The sequence below is a fragment of the Thermobia domestica genome, chromosome 7 (assembly GCF_964235325.1).
Source record: "Thermobia domestica chromosome 7, izTheDome1.hap1.1, whole genome shotgun sequence".
Taxonomy (NCBI): Eukaryota; Metazoa; Arthropoda; class Insecta; order Zygentoma; family Lepismatidae; genus Thermobia; species Thermobia domestica.
The window spans coordinates 301,058,167-301,073,477 of record NC_137460.1 but is presented as its reverse complement, the minus strand read 5'-3'; the positions used below and the strand labels follow the sequence as shown (position 1 = coordinate 301,073,477).

The 15,311-nt window shown below is 35.9% G+C and overlaps 1 protein-coding gene across 2 annotated transcripts; it reads right to left on the bottom strand.

The window, feature by feature from the left end:
* Nucleotides 1-668: 668 nt before the first annotated feature.
* LOC145691111 (uncharacterized) lies at nt 669-14,232 on the bottom strand. Of its 2 annotated transcripts, none has more exons than XM_081766816.1 (3): nt 14,110-14,232; nt 3,727-4,372; nt 669-1,935 (listed from the first exon to the last, which is right to left on the bottom strand). In XM_081766816.1, exons 2-3 carry the CDS (start codon nt 4,167-4,169, stop codon nt 837-839), a joined length of 1,542 nt encoding a protein of 513 aa, XP_081622942.1. In that variant the 5' UTR covers nt 4,170-4,372; nt 14,110-14,232; the 3' UTR covers nt 669-836. The 2 variants fall into 2 exon arrangements, with proteins under 2 accessions (XP_081622942.1, XP_081622943.1); XM_081766817.1 differs by having other exon boundaries at nt 14,097-14,187.
* Nucleotides 14,233-15,311: the final 1,079 nt, after the last annotated feature.

Sequence of the window (15,311 nt, the reverse complement as noted above, 5' to 3'; positions counted from 1 at the left end):
TAGGAGATTTGTTTATTTGTTCGTTATTTAGTGATCTTCCCTTTTAGTTAGAGGTTAGATACAGTTTTCGAAAGAGAAAGTGGATTTTTAAAAACCCGAGTCCTATATTTCATTGCTATTGTTTTCTATTTTAAAATTAGAATGAAAAATAAGTATAATGATTTAGCACAGGGGAAAATCAGTGATCGAGCTTTCTTCTCTGTAAGAAGGAAATTAGTAATCACATTAAAATACCACGGTAATTATATATATATATATATATATATATATATATATATATATATATGGGTGTGCCGCGAGAATTCAAGTTACACCTGTAGTGTGCCACAAGTTGAAAAAGGTTGGGAAACGCTGATCTATCCTATAGTTTTAAACATGCTCAATTCAAAGAAAACATTATTTCAAATAAACCCAGCACATCCTATTGTATCCCAGCACAACCCAGCTCAGTCTAAAGCCATAAAAATACAGGACATCGCGAAACTGTTATCTAAGCATTTTGGAGAAAGAACGGAGGAACAGTTAATGTCTTCAGTTTTATTTTCGATTGGAGAAAAATCAAGTTGGAGGGACGTCTCAACCAGCTGACGAAACTGAGTCTGACTACGTAGTCGAGGAAGATGATGATAACCTTGATGTCGTTTAGGAAAATAATGTAAAATGCCACTCTTCCTAAGATTTAACAACATTATGTTGTCAAATCCGAGATAGTTTTAATACTGCAAATGACCCTGTAATCAAATTTCCACAAAAGTGTGTAAGAGGATTTGGCGAGGTTTGATTCTAGGCGCCTCATTTGGAATTTCATCTGTAAATAAAATATAGCCGTCTTACACTTATGTATTAATTTGCCTGTCGTTAGATTTATGTGTTAATAAATGTCTGACCAAACTTTGCTTTGCAATAAATGATCGTCCACATTCCTCACAAGAATATGGCTTTAGATTTTTATGAATAGAAAGATGGCTCATTAGGTTATGCTTCTGAGTGTATGACTTACCACACTCCTCACATGAATAAGGTTTATAATTTGAATGAGTTAATGTATGACGTAACAGATCTCTTCTATAGGCGAATGTTTTACTACAGGATTCACAACCATATAGGTTTGTCTTTTTATGAGTTGACAAGTGTCTGACAAAAGTTTGTTTTACAGAAAATGAGCTTCCACATTCTTCACAGGTGAAAAGTTTGTGATTTGTATGAGTGGATAAATGGCCAATAAGGCATCTCCTGTCGGAGAAAGATTTCCCACAAGTCTCGCAACAATATGGCTTAGGATTCGTATGTGTTAGCAGATGGATATTCAAGTTATGCTTTTGTGTGTATGATTTGCCACACTGTTCACATACATGTGGCTTATGATTTGTGTGGGATAACGAATGTCGTACTAAGTCTCTCCTATACGTAAATGATTTCCCACATACTTCACACGCATATAAATTACTATTTGTATGTGTTGACATGTGTCTAACAAAAGTCTGCTTTACTGTGAATGACATATCACACTCCTTACATGAGAATGGCTTCTGGTTTGTGTGAGTGGATAAATGTCCTATAAGGCTTCTCTTATCAGAAAATGACTTCTCACATACATCACAAGAATGTGGTTTAACACCTGTATGACGCGACAAGTGGATCAGAAATTCACGCTTTTTATTAAATGTCTTGTCGCACAGCTTACAGGAATATGATTTCGGATTCGTATGAGTCAATAAGTGTTTCGCGAGTCCTCGCTTTCGAGGAAATGTCTTTTCACACACTTCACAAGGATATGAGTTTGTCTCTATGCTAGATCCCAAATGCTGATCATCAGTGAAAGATCTCTGGCATTCCGTCAACAAATAATGGTTCTTTAACACAGTAAAGGAAGAAAAATGGTTGTTAGAAAGCTCTCCTTCACTAGTAGATATATTTTCTTCATCATCAATATCACTAAAGAATAAAATAAAATGTTTTATATAGCCTATTGGTAATTAAGATAAGAACCACAAAACGTAAATTAAATAATATATTCTTAATATTGCATAATATAAAACCAGGTCCGTATTTATATATTGTGTTCCCCTGTGCTCTAAATAATTTACCGCTCCCCCCTCCCGTACACACGCACACACAAATTTATGTCTCAAACAAGGAAACAAGCCATTGATTTTGTAAACATATCAGCTCTTGTTGAGTAGCAGTTTAGGTATTACAGGTAACAAAAGTTACAACGTAATTTTAAATGGTCTAATTATCTCAATGATGATTATGAAGTGGTGTTCTGCCCGAAGGTAGATGTTTGACCCGAAAGTCCCTGGGCAAGATGAACTCATGGTAGTTTGCCATTGCCTTCCATGAGATGATGAAGACGTACTAAGGACAGGATCTACACCTTAACTTGGGGTCCGAATCACTTGCGTCCCTACCGGCAATCGAACCCGGGATCCCTTGATTACAAGGCGACGAGCTTAACTACTTATCCATTGAGGGCACATTCCGATACTGGTATGTAATTTATTCGTGTAGGTTTTAATTTACTGTATGGAGAAAATGCATTCTATTACTTCTTAGTTTCAAATATTACTTTATTGTGAATCTTAAAAAAAAAAAAAAAAAAAAAAAAGCCGCCCTGTGTTCGAGCACAGAATATCACTTACCTAAATACGGGCCTGGTTTTAGCCGATTTCAAAGGGAAAATAAAAGCAGAAAAATGTCTTGATAAATAGTTGGTAAGGTATCAACAAGGAAAACTAATAATTTTCTCATCAGCTAAAAAAAATATTATAGCCAAATCTATGCATGTCTACCAAATATTCAAAAAATTATTTCTCCAGATAATCGTACAATAAAGAAAATGGATTATATTCTACAAGATAAACGGAAACAAGCCTACATCTTAGGAGTCTATTCGTTTAGATCGTACATTGCAACTGATCATGTTCTAGTGACTGCAAATAAAGATAGAAGCAGTTAGTAATAAAGACAACGGCGAAGCCATAAGCGAGGAACATTTCAAAGTCATAGAACTCAAGAATCTGAATTTCACGGTTTCAGAAATTCGCAATTATAACTGCATACCTAAAAGTAAAATGTCACTAAATTTGCACGAAACAAACAGATAGATACACCTATATGTATTGTAAGGATCCCCACCTTTCAGTGTATATTAGTTCTTCAAGTACATGTTACAATTATAAAACACGTGCTATTGTTTATAAAAACAGACGAAACATGGAAGAACCAAGAAGACACGAAGCCCACACGGTGGAACGCGAATATTATCGACTTGCCCAGAAACCCAGATAAAAGGAGGTCAGGTGAGGACCAAATCATCAGTTACCACTGATCAATTGACCTCAAACCTACTCCTGAACTCGCGTTAGATAAGGGAGTATCATACTACTACTATATCTGCAGAACCGCATTGGAGTAAGGAGATTCCTCGCTACAAACCACCTCCGGAACTGGTTTGGGCGAAGGAGGTTTTCCACTCACCGTCTCTTAGTCGATTCGGGCTAAGAAGATTCTTTAGTAACAAACCCTAGAGCGAAAAGGATTCCGTATATACCTAAATTAACCTTCATCATTAGTTACTTAAGAAATAACTGGAAAATACACACTTAACAAAGAAATTTTGTAAACTGTTTATAGAAAACTATTTTTAATAATAAAATATGGTGAAGGGCTGATCCCGGAATATTATTGACTCTACCTAAAAGACATTACAATATAAAAATTTACCTTGGAGGCTCGTGTTCCTTTGTATCGTTCTGTATATCTTCTGTTGACTTACTGGACACAATTTCGCGTGATGATCTCGAAATATCATTTCCATTCAGTTTGCTATCGCATGCAGCAGAGTATGTAATCTCTCCTATGTCAGGTTCACATTTTAGGGAAACAAACTCGCATTCCTGTATACCATTTCGAATATCTTCCGCTGTTTTGTCTGATCCAATTTTACATGGTGATCCTTGAATTTCACTTTCTTCTGATTTATCATTACACACTGTAGATGATGCTGTGTGTCCCTGTATATCAGGTTCACACTTCACTGAAACAAATTCCAGAGTGGGAGTCGGAGTCTCATCTTTGAATACTAGTAGTGACGAGTTTTTGTTTTCAGTGATTACTTTATTGTGTTCCAGAGAATTTTCACTTCTAGACTCTAATTCAGATGCCATGATGTAAGCTTAGTTTTCAATGTTGTAATCTATTTTTTTAATCGTCGTCTTCAAATTTTGTAGCAACTAATTCCATATTTTTTTTACATCTTAAATAGCCCTCATATTTTCTTCTACGGCTTCTCAGATTCAATCTATGAATAATACACATTTGTAACTCCTGCTTTGCTGCATCTGCATATTTGTTCTGTACATTTGAACATCTAAAAAAGATAAAAATAATTATTTTGTTAGTCAAAGCTTAGAAGAAGCATATTCAAATAGGCAAGTTGATAATACAATAATCTACTTACGTTTACACCAATACCTTAAAATTATTTGAATGAACTGAAGTGTTTTATTTTAAAATTACAAAATGTTTTGAGACTTAAAATAACACCAGTTTGCCTTGTTCTGTTAAATCCCATACCATCATCAGTCAACACCGTCACTCTTGGGATTATTAGGTAGTCGTAAGCGATTTTAAGAAAGTTAATACTAACTTTAAAAGTAACGTTGTTACTAAGGCAATATTCTGTAAGTTATTAATAGAAGGTTTTCACTGGTACTTCTCCGAAAGAAAACTGTAACTGGCGCTCAGATAATCAAAATGGAACTTGTACCATTACAACAAAGTTCTCAGCACAGGAGTTGAATCAATAACGTTCTAAATTGTTATATATAACCCCGAACATGGTAAATATTACCCTGATCGATGGCAAGTTTAAGATAGCAATTCCGACAAGATCTTAAGATTAATCAATCCGTTTTCCATTATATATATATATATATATATATATATATATATATATATATATATATATATATATATATACACTTTGTATAAAAGATAAAACACAATAACGTAAAATGCATATATGCTGCACTAGTCAAATTGAAGAAAAAAAGCTGATTTTCAAGCATAAGATAAGAAAATTTCAAACACCGTATATTTATTTTATTCATTCCTTTGAAATATTCACTTACGAAAACACGTACCACAGAGAAACAGAAAATGAATAAAGTATGTCATGAGTAGACATCGGATTTTTAGGTTCTAAAAAAGTATGTTTTAGATGCCTAAAATAAGTGCCAAAAATACTAAATTAAGCATTAAAAATGGAAAAATAGGCTCTTATAAAAGATACTCATTTTTAATGGAATGATGCATTCCGATCTGAATACAAATTTTAAGATACAGAAATGCATGCACACACGTCATGTTACCTTACATTTTAATCTGCTTAATATTGAAATACTGCTGAAATTAAGAATTTTAAATAAAACTATATGTCTGTAGATAAATCTTCAGTATAAACAGAACACCTTCACATTTCGGCACCACATAAGACGTAATTGTCCTCACAGTAAATAACAAGCACCATTTCCCGGTTTTCTATGGTGAAACGGTGTTGTTTGTTGGTGAGGATGAACATGTACGCAGAGAATGAACGTTTCACATCAACTGACGTGATGGGAGAAAACTTCAACTTGGGTACATGTTCGATTGTTATTTTGCATTTCTATTCACTTTGTTTTGCAGCGAAATTATCTGTTGTTGCACACAAACTCTTGAGTTTGAGTCCCAAGTTCTTTTCCAATACCGTTTCAAGTTTTATCTTCACTTTCTCTCCAACTTCACCGAGCACTTCCACGATTTTTTGCTTCACTTCCTGAATAAGCTCAATATTCTTAGAAAGTGGTATTTCCAAGCCCATTAATTCTGCAAATAACGGGAATATGAAATGTGTAGTGCGATCGGATGTATAGCAAATCAGTAGGGATAGAAGAATCATTCATTTGATCTGGTCTAAAAATGTTTCCCCATATTTGCCACCCTGCCTGCTGTGGTGACAACATGTGGGTACAACAGTTTTCTCGTGTTTAACCTTTCGAAAATTTTCACATGTTTAGTTTGCTCAAAATAGGCAAAAATAGGATCTAACGTTCAATTATGTATTTTTAGGCAAAATAAAACTTGGTGCTAGTGCTTTAATTTGTCATAAAACCTTCATATACGACTTTATTTTTCATTCTGAGCTAAGAAAAAAAATAGGTTTTTACCTAAAAATCCGATGTCTAGCCATGAGCAACTTACTGAGAATTTTTTTTTTCTTTAGGGAAAAGTTTGTTTAATTACTTCATTTTTTAATATAAATTTGAAAATCTACATGATCAATAATTTTCAGCACAAAATAATAGGAATATGAATGACAAATAAAAAAAAAAAAAAAGATAAAATCGTGAAACCACTATTTGTATAAAAATATAATTCTAACGATGTCAAACCACATTTTGTTTTTAGTTTTTGTTCTTGTTGATGGATTTCTTAGTTTAGGTTTTATTGGAGTGTTAGCAGCTAGGCTATTTGAATCAGTTAATGCAAAAGGGGCTTCAGTCAAACAAACTTAGTTTCGAGAAAAATAAGGCAAACATTGCAATTTTGAAACTATAAAAGCAAGATGCACCATTTTTCCACATAGATAAAAATTACATTCATCAAATGCTGTATAGGAAAACCATTTTTATGCTCATTGCCACGGTAAAAAAAAAAAAAAAAAAAAAAAAAAAAAAAAAAAACCTTCGCGCTATGGATTGAAGCCCTTCTTGCATGTAAATTATAGACAAAGCCCTGTATGCATGTACTTTTATTTACTTATTAGTTTTTGCTCTCTTTTTAAACACAAACTGTGTTAAGGCTTTTTTTTGCCAGGTTCCAGACATTATAGGTGTACCAACCGAAAAGGACGAAATCACTAGCTATTGCCAATAACATATGAAGCTCTTTGGAGGAAGGACTTCAGTTACTGACTCAAGTCCATGCTGCGTAGAATAATCGAAATTCAAATCTGTTTATAAAATGTTAGACCAATGAAACTGAAGCTCTTTATGCGTAGAAACATAGGTGTACCCAATACGGACAATTATTCGTTGTTAATTCAATTTCGCCATTTTGGTGATTGAAACCCTTTTTGCATGAACTAATTCATTTATCGATCCTCATCACGATAAGGTCAATAGTCAACACATATTGTGCATTAAAAGTTCATGACATAACTTGTCAAAAAATTTAGATTTATAAATTATGAGAATAAACCAAAAAAACAATACAAATTAAAACAAAGATCGCGAAAATGTCAAAAGAATGTAAAACTGTTTCTACAATATGTAACAGGAAAATAACTCAAAACTATAATCAAATAACAAAACAGGAAAAATTAAAAAGAAAGAAAAAACAACTCAGACAGCGATCATTATTTCAATTTTAGGGTTAAAGATATAAACACTGTCACTTTAGACTACATTACCTTCAAAAATCAGATGAAAATTTTAAGCAATCCTCTACGTTCTGAGTGATCCTGACAGCCGCGCAAATCTGTCTTCAACATTGAGGGGGAGGTTAACATTTTTTTTTTTTTTTAAGCGATGTTCAAAATATTTATGAAGTTGATAAACAATGCAGTGGAGGGTCAGGGGAGCAGAGCTGTCTTCAACATTGGGAGGAGAGCAGATCTGAAGCTTATTCTAGGGGACATCAATTTCATCTCACTTTCCTTTGCAGCAATCGGACACAAATCATCACATTTCTCCTCAAAAAACACATTTGAAATCGCATTATTGGGGGGGGGGGATTTCTAGATTGGAAGGAACATGTCCCCCTCATTCTCCCCGCATTTGCGTCAGTGGATCTTGACATTCTACAAGAATCTGTGGAATACTCAATGGGATAATAGTCTTAACAACATGGACTGTTAGTACCACGTATTCTGTAAGAATATGTTAGATGGGTGTCCGATGCGCAAGCGAGAAATGATCACTTCATGTTGGCGGATAGTGGGCGACGACGTCTGCCAATTGTCCAAAAGAGCTTTTACCGAGTGAAGTGTATGTTTCTAGCCATGTTCGAATTTGCTTGTCAGTGAAAGGTAATACGGTGGAGGTAATAGCCACTCAGATCAGATCTGTCAGTGTTGCGTTCTTGGCTGCTGCGTCCCCATGTTCGCTTTCCCGAATGACGATATGTCCCGGCAGCAGCAAAAGACGAAGGCACAGCCCTGTTTCTGTACCTGAAGTCATCTTACCACAAAGTCTTTACGACAGAATTTACTGCAGATATTCTCCAGGTTAATACTAACGCTATGCGAATCATTAGTGCAGCCAGTACAAATAAGCACACGATATATTGAAAGCTACGGCGCATGATTGACAGCAAGCTTAACTGCTGCTAGTTTTGAACAAGGGCAATGCAGATTAAATCCGAACTGTTCTCATCTCTGACAAAGGTACAACAACGGAATGATCATCTTTGGAACCGTCGGTATGCACCACATTAAAATCTGGGTACTGTTTTAGTAATGATCCGAACTCTTGCTGGAACTCCTGGATACCTACGTGCTATTTGATGTGCGATATCCACCGAAGGTCAAACCATCGGGGAGTCAACAACAATGGTCAAAGAACACATACATGCAGCAAACAAAGAGGCGATCAAACAAATTCGTCCGCTGCAAATCGTAAGCACGAACACACAATGGGCGTGTAGTACAGGGATGTGCTGCATACTGGTCGTAAATCTTGCCACCACGTAAAAGAAATCTGTGGCGATGGTCAGATATGCAACGGACATGGGCGTATAGTTTAGAAGTCTCTCGCGAAGATAGGCTAACGATGGTTCGTTTGCTTCTACATAAAGGTGCGTAACATGGTTATTGCGACAAGAACCAGTACTCACCCAAATTCCCTGGTGATGAACAGTGTCAAATTGCTTCACCACAGATGAACGGGCTGAGTAAGCAATACAACTCTAGTCTAACTTCAAACGGATTACGCTACGATAGAATCGCAACAGAACAATACGATCAGCACCCCACGTGCGGTAGGAAAGTAATCGATGGGAGATGGGATGGGACTTAGATTTCTGGGCTCTCGGCATCTAAGGCCATTTAGCCCGTCACGTTTTGAGGGATGATGTCCCTCGGCGAGCACACTATCCGGGGAAAGGGAAGGAAGGAAGCGGCCTGGGACCTATAAGTTAGGTACCACCCCGGCATTTGCCTGGTGTGAATGAAGGAAATTCACGAAAACCTCATTCAAGGTGGCTGGCCTGAAAAAGCGTTTTACACTTCTTCGACCGAGTGGCCCCACCGGGAATCGAACCCGGGACCGCTCACATCGGAGGCGAGAACGTTAGCGACTACGCTACGCGGGGACACAGGAAAGTAATTCAAGCAAATTGATAAATGAAATCTCTGGGGTTTATGTCCCACGTTTATGCCGGGTAGGCTAAAAGGAGACGGTGATGATAAGAAGTGGATGAAATAGTGGAATCAAGAAACTGGGAGAACCCCGAGGAAACCCACGCACACGGTGTTTGTCCACCACAAAGTTCACTTGGCGCGAGCTGGGACCGAACCAGGGACCGCATGCACCAGAGGAGAACGCTCTACCACTGAACCACTCCAAATTGATAGTTCGGAGACAAAAGTACGTAAGATCACGAATGTATAATGCCCATTTTAATCGACGATCAGAAGTCGAACCGGACTGAGTGAACAAACAAACAAACAAAGAAAAAAAGTGTCACCGAGATACAAGTTCGAATCAGCAAGGCAAGTTTGTTGATCGATTTCTTTCTTTCTATTGTTGAGGCATCGTTTTAGGAGTTTTAAGGCGTAAACTCAATCGGATTGGTATTAGGGCCCTTCTCCGGAATGTCAGTAAACGGAATAACATGGTAATGTTATGTTGTAATTTAATAAGATTTGTCATACGTTTATTTCTTGTCTCTTTTGGCGGTTGATGTGGTTTGATCACTAATCCATAGCACACTTCGTATGTTCTGTCCATGCATAAACATCGGGTATCTGAAGTAGACTGAAACTATGCTGCATTCACTTAAATATTCTATCACAAAGTTCCCACCATACCTGAATCCTGCAATAACCACAAGTTGTCTTAAAAACTTAGAGCAAGATAAAAAAAAAAAAAAAAAAGGTTATTACAAAAAAGTTTTTTAAAAAAAGTAAATACCTATCTTTACCACTTGTTGTGAAACAAATTTCATCAATGTTCGGTAAGAAACGAAAAGATAAAAATAAACGTGTCACCAACATCCATATCAAACAATGCATATTGATTGGTTGTTCAATACAACATGCATGAGTGACTTTCAAAAGCTCAGTAATTGCGTAGCGCTTAATAGCTCTTTGGACTAGTAGCAAGAGAATAAAATCTGAATTTAACAAAGGAGAAAATTATTTTAAATTCCTACGAAAGACTCTGTGAAGTGCAATGAATCTTCAGAAATGCGATGTGAATTACATATTGTATGACAGAACATTGAAAAATGTAGGAACATTCCGTAACCTTTTAAATATACAAGAAGCAATTTTGATTGAAGTATTAGTTGTGTATGTGTAGTGTGAAATAACCTGATAACAATAGACGGAATACATAATTTTCTTAATTCTAGAAACAGGCAGATTATATCCTACAGGACGTTTCGTTTTGAACCACATTAATTTTCTTTCTTTCCTCAATGACACGCCTTGTTGAAGAGTTGTGCAACATTTTGCAAAATTTGTTACAAGACAAGTGCTTAACTATTCAAAACGTATCTATTTGGAAGCTGTTTTATTTGACATATTTAATTTTCAAGCAAATAACAGTGTAAAAAAATACAAATGAATTACAATAAGAATGTACCCCTTCCCTTCTTCCTACCCATACATGAATGTGAGATATCGTTCGATAATGGTAACACATAAGAATTTTTTTCTTTTATTAAAATTCTGTGCTCACATAAGGCTCCACGTAAGAAAAGTATGTGTCAAATTATATCAAACTGCATCATGAATTATATCTTAAAAAAACAGTTTGTATTCTTGGGTTAAGTTCCGGATGTGTCTCCCAAAAATTACAAAAGTTACAGAAAAATTGATAGAACGGACTATATAAAGACAACAGAGCATAAGATCAGTGTATCAAATCCACTGTCTTTGTTAACTAACCTAGGAAGTGTGTGTGAGCATGGAAGTACCGCAAAGCTGTGTCACACGCAGGCATATGTTTCTTACACTATCCAGATTTATACGTATACCTACCATCACTGACGCGCCTGCTAATAAATAAATAAATATTTGTGAAATACAATTACAACTGAAGAAGAAAAATGAAACAGGAGTAATTGTAAGATACACAAGCCTTAAGTACTTAAAATAATCTTTTGAAACAGCTTTATGTTCTTCCATTCACGGTGCGCAATCAGCAGAGCCTTAGCTGTATTCGTTTTTCAAGTGCAGGCTACAGCCCCTCAATCAGTACAGGGAAACAATTACTTGCAGGCTAATTTTGGCACACCACACGAAATAATTGTTGAAAATTACAATTCTTTCACTAATTTCCTTCTTATTGTTCTCCAAAAGATTTGCGCTAGGCGACATGACATTACCTCATTCAGCATAGATAAAATTCAAGGGGGATACAAGAAGTAATTTTCGAAAAATCAAAATTCTTTTACGACTTGCGAATAAATACGGCTTTCGAATATATGGCATAAAAACTACAATTCAGAGCAAGTGCTTTACAACGGACGAAATAAGTGAGTACATATGAAGGATAACTCCATTGGATGCTATTTTCCACCTGCAGTGTATTTCTGCACATTGTATTAAGTTATAATTTACGTTTACAAGTGGAACGTTACTAGTATGAAACCACGAGCAGTGCTATCAGGGTTGGATAGTTTAAACCATCTGTATTAAAAAAAAAATGTTTAAACCAAAAACGAAAAATGGTCGAAAAAATAAAAGTGTTTGTAAAATCTTGATGAACACACATTTATGGGTTATCACGATTCACTCCCGTATATTATTCGTATTATATTCAGACCTGAATTCCCCATTCATTACTCAAAGAGATTATACTACAAAAGCAACTTTTTTATATAAGTTTATAAACGTTTCTTTTGTGATTCTTTAATAGTTTGTTATTATTGTGCAATTGCAATCAAAGAAAGAATCTAAATATTATTTTGTTTTAATAATGTTTACTATTGATAAAATACATTGAAATGCTGTACCTTTTTGGGAGGGGGGTCTTACAAACTCGAACGAGAGGCATTTATTGAAATCAGAAGTATCTTTTGTAACTATTTATGTATAAATAGATCAGAGCCAAAGTGGACTGAAATAATTCTTATCTTTATTCACTTTTCTTATTGATATCTACATTAAGTCGTTGTATTTCTTTAACTTGAGTTAATATAAGTCGTAATGAACAAACTTGGCCTAATTAGTTCTTCTGTACTCTGCAGTATTTTGAAATTGCTCATATGTAATTCTGTATAATGGTTTCACTTGTGCAACTGTTTATCTTTTTGTCCTTCTGAAATGACTCTTGATAGGTATATTAACAAGTATGTAAAGATCAGTACAGCGTACTTTTATCAGGAGTCCTTCGTGAGTCGGCAGACGTATCGCATTTGTGGCCAATTAGTCTCGGTTTCGAGTTCAAATGGAGGACAGTTTCTCTCGGATGTAAGTCGAGAAGCGGTTTGGATTCAGCTTTAAGCTTAGTGACTCCTTCCAGCATAACCCGATTGTTGCATAATAACCTCCAAGGCGAAACAAATGTATTTCTGTCCATATGTTATATAAATACATAGAGTAAATTATTTAAACCAAAAAAAAAAAAAAATCTTGGTTTCAACAACAACAAAAAAAATTATTTATTTTTCAATAAAAACAATGTTTTTTTTTTTTTTTTTTTTTGCCAACTCTGAGTGCTATTCAAACTCTTATCATTGCCAAAAGCCATATCTTTTCACTATCCTCGCTTATACATATACTCACCATCTATGACGGGCCTGCTCCTTTCGGACGCTTCCTCGCACAGGCCCCCAGCTTCGCTCTGCAATGACTCGATTTGATGGTTTCCTAGTGGCCACTTTTGGTTTGTGTTCTTGGGTATCTTTCAGCTTCTCCCCCAATCATGCACATATAAGATCTCCAGTGTTACTTATCCACAAAATACCCCTGAGCGAGCGAAGGGGGTTAGAAACCCACCAGGGTTCGTTGTTTTGTATCTTTATAACAATTAAGAAAAAACAAGTTGCCACTCGATTCTGGAGCCATGAAACGAGTTGGGGTAGACTCTGAATACCATCCAACAATTGTAATGATTTTATACTAGTATCCCTACACTTGTAAACCTGATGGTGGTCTGCAAAAAGGCGAATGCTATCAAACCGAGTCAGCGCTGGGCGAAGTTGGAGGTCCGAAGCGATAGCGAAGGAGTGCGTCCGAAGGAAGCTGACGCGTCAGCGACGGTGGGTATACGTGTAACGAGGACAGTGAAAACAAATAGGTTTTGGCAACGATACGAGTTTCAATGGCACATGTCATGGTTTCATACCACTTGCAAACATAAATAACAGCTTTTATACATTTTTCAGAAATACTTCTACACTGGAAACTTAGCACCTAATAGTCATTTTTCATGTGCACTTATCTATGGAGACGGTGATAATGAGAAATAGTGCAATGAAGAAACTGGGAGAACCCCGAGAAAACCTACGAGCACGGTTTGTCCACCACGAAGTCCACACGGCGCGAGCTGGCATCGAACCAGACTCCAAGCACCAGAAGTGAACGCTCTACCACTGAGCCACCGGGCCCTCTTGTCGTAAAACAAATGTAAAGGTTTTACACTAGTAAACCCTACACTTGTAAACTTATTACAGGTGTATTACTTTGTACTTAACTCTATCGCATGGAGAAAGTTGTTCTTTATAAACATGTCTTTTCATGCGAAGCATTCAATTTTAGCTGTAAATTTTCCAAAATCTGGTACGCCAAAAGTAAACCAGCACCTGATAATATAGTAGCGCCTAGGAAACGAAAGAAATAACCCATGAAAATCATACATTTATATCAAATTAGCGATTACCAATGCCGGAGACCTCATTCCGTATCTGTACCAGTCTTCGCCGAATATGCATATCGCAACAACAGAAAAAATTACAATAAACAATTAATGCAGATTATCACCAGGGTTGCCAGACTCAGAGAACGACAAAACCATATACACGATAATAACACTGGTATACAAATTTTGATCAAGGTCGTGCTTATGTTGGTTTTAAGTCGTTTTCTTAATGATTTGCATCCACTGAACACGAGTATGGCAGTTATTTTCCTGTAATGTCAAAATTTGTGATGATATATGCATATCAGATTTTATTGAAACAGTAACATATTATACAATTGTATCTTATGAGAACATTGAACTACAAGCATAATACAAACCTTGTAGTCGTGCTTCTGTTGATTTTACATTGGTTTCTTAATGATTTGCATCCGCTGAACACGAGTATGGCAGTTATTTTCCCGTAATGTCAAAATTTGTAATGATATAAGCATATCAGATTTTACTCAAACAGTAATATATTATACAATTGTATCTTATAGGAACATTGAACTACAAACATAACACACACATTTTGGACATCAACTTTCTGGGTAACAAAAATCTACATAGCAATACATAAATATTACATTTCTTATAAAAATATATACAAAAGCACTTGAGATTGGAGGAAAGTGTTCATCAAGTACAGGAATTCCGTAGTCAAAAGTGAGGGTTAGTGGTTCTTTTTCTTTTGTGGGAAACGTTCCCCGTGCTCTTCGCTAACATCTCCTTAATTCTCCCTAAAGAAATCCAGGTGTGAATGAAGCATATGTAATTTTAAAGACATTCTACACCCCAATGCTCGATATTGATCAATGAATGTCTTAACTTGGTGATCAAACGCTTCACTTCGGTTACGCACAAGAATCCCGTCCCCAATTTATGAAAGGCCTCCCAAGCGTTTCTTTCCAACTCCCCCATTTTTTTTTTTTTTTTGTTTCTTTGTTTAAGTGTAGCACTATAGTGTATGACATAAATCTAAGGCCCTGTGAAAATACCAGCCAGAACTTTTGCCTCTGATAAAGCTGGAAACATTTGTTTAATACATTGTAGGGCAGGTGAATTGTGATCCAGAGCTTCCAGAAATTGTTTTGCCAATCCAAGCTTCATATGTAATGCTGGCATGATAATCTTCTCCCTGGGCACTAATGCTTCATTTATCACATTTTGTGTTCCTGGAATAAGCTCCGTTCT

Bases quoted from the DNA above. Each gene is read 5' to 3' on its own strand.
- LOC145691111 (XM_081766816.1), bottom strand. From the start codon at position 4,169: ATGGCATCTGAATTAGAGTCTAGAAGTGAAAATTCTCTGGAACACAAT. The intron at 1,936-3,726 runs GTAAATTTTTAT...TTTATTCTTTAG, and splicing joins AAGGAACACGAGCCTCCAAG to TGATATTGATGATGAAGAAA.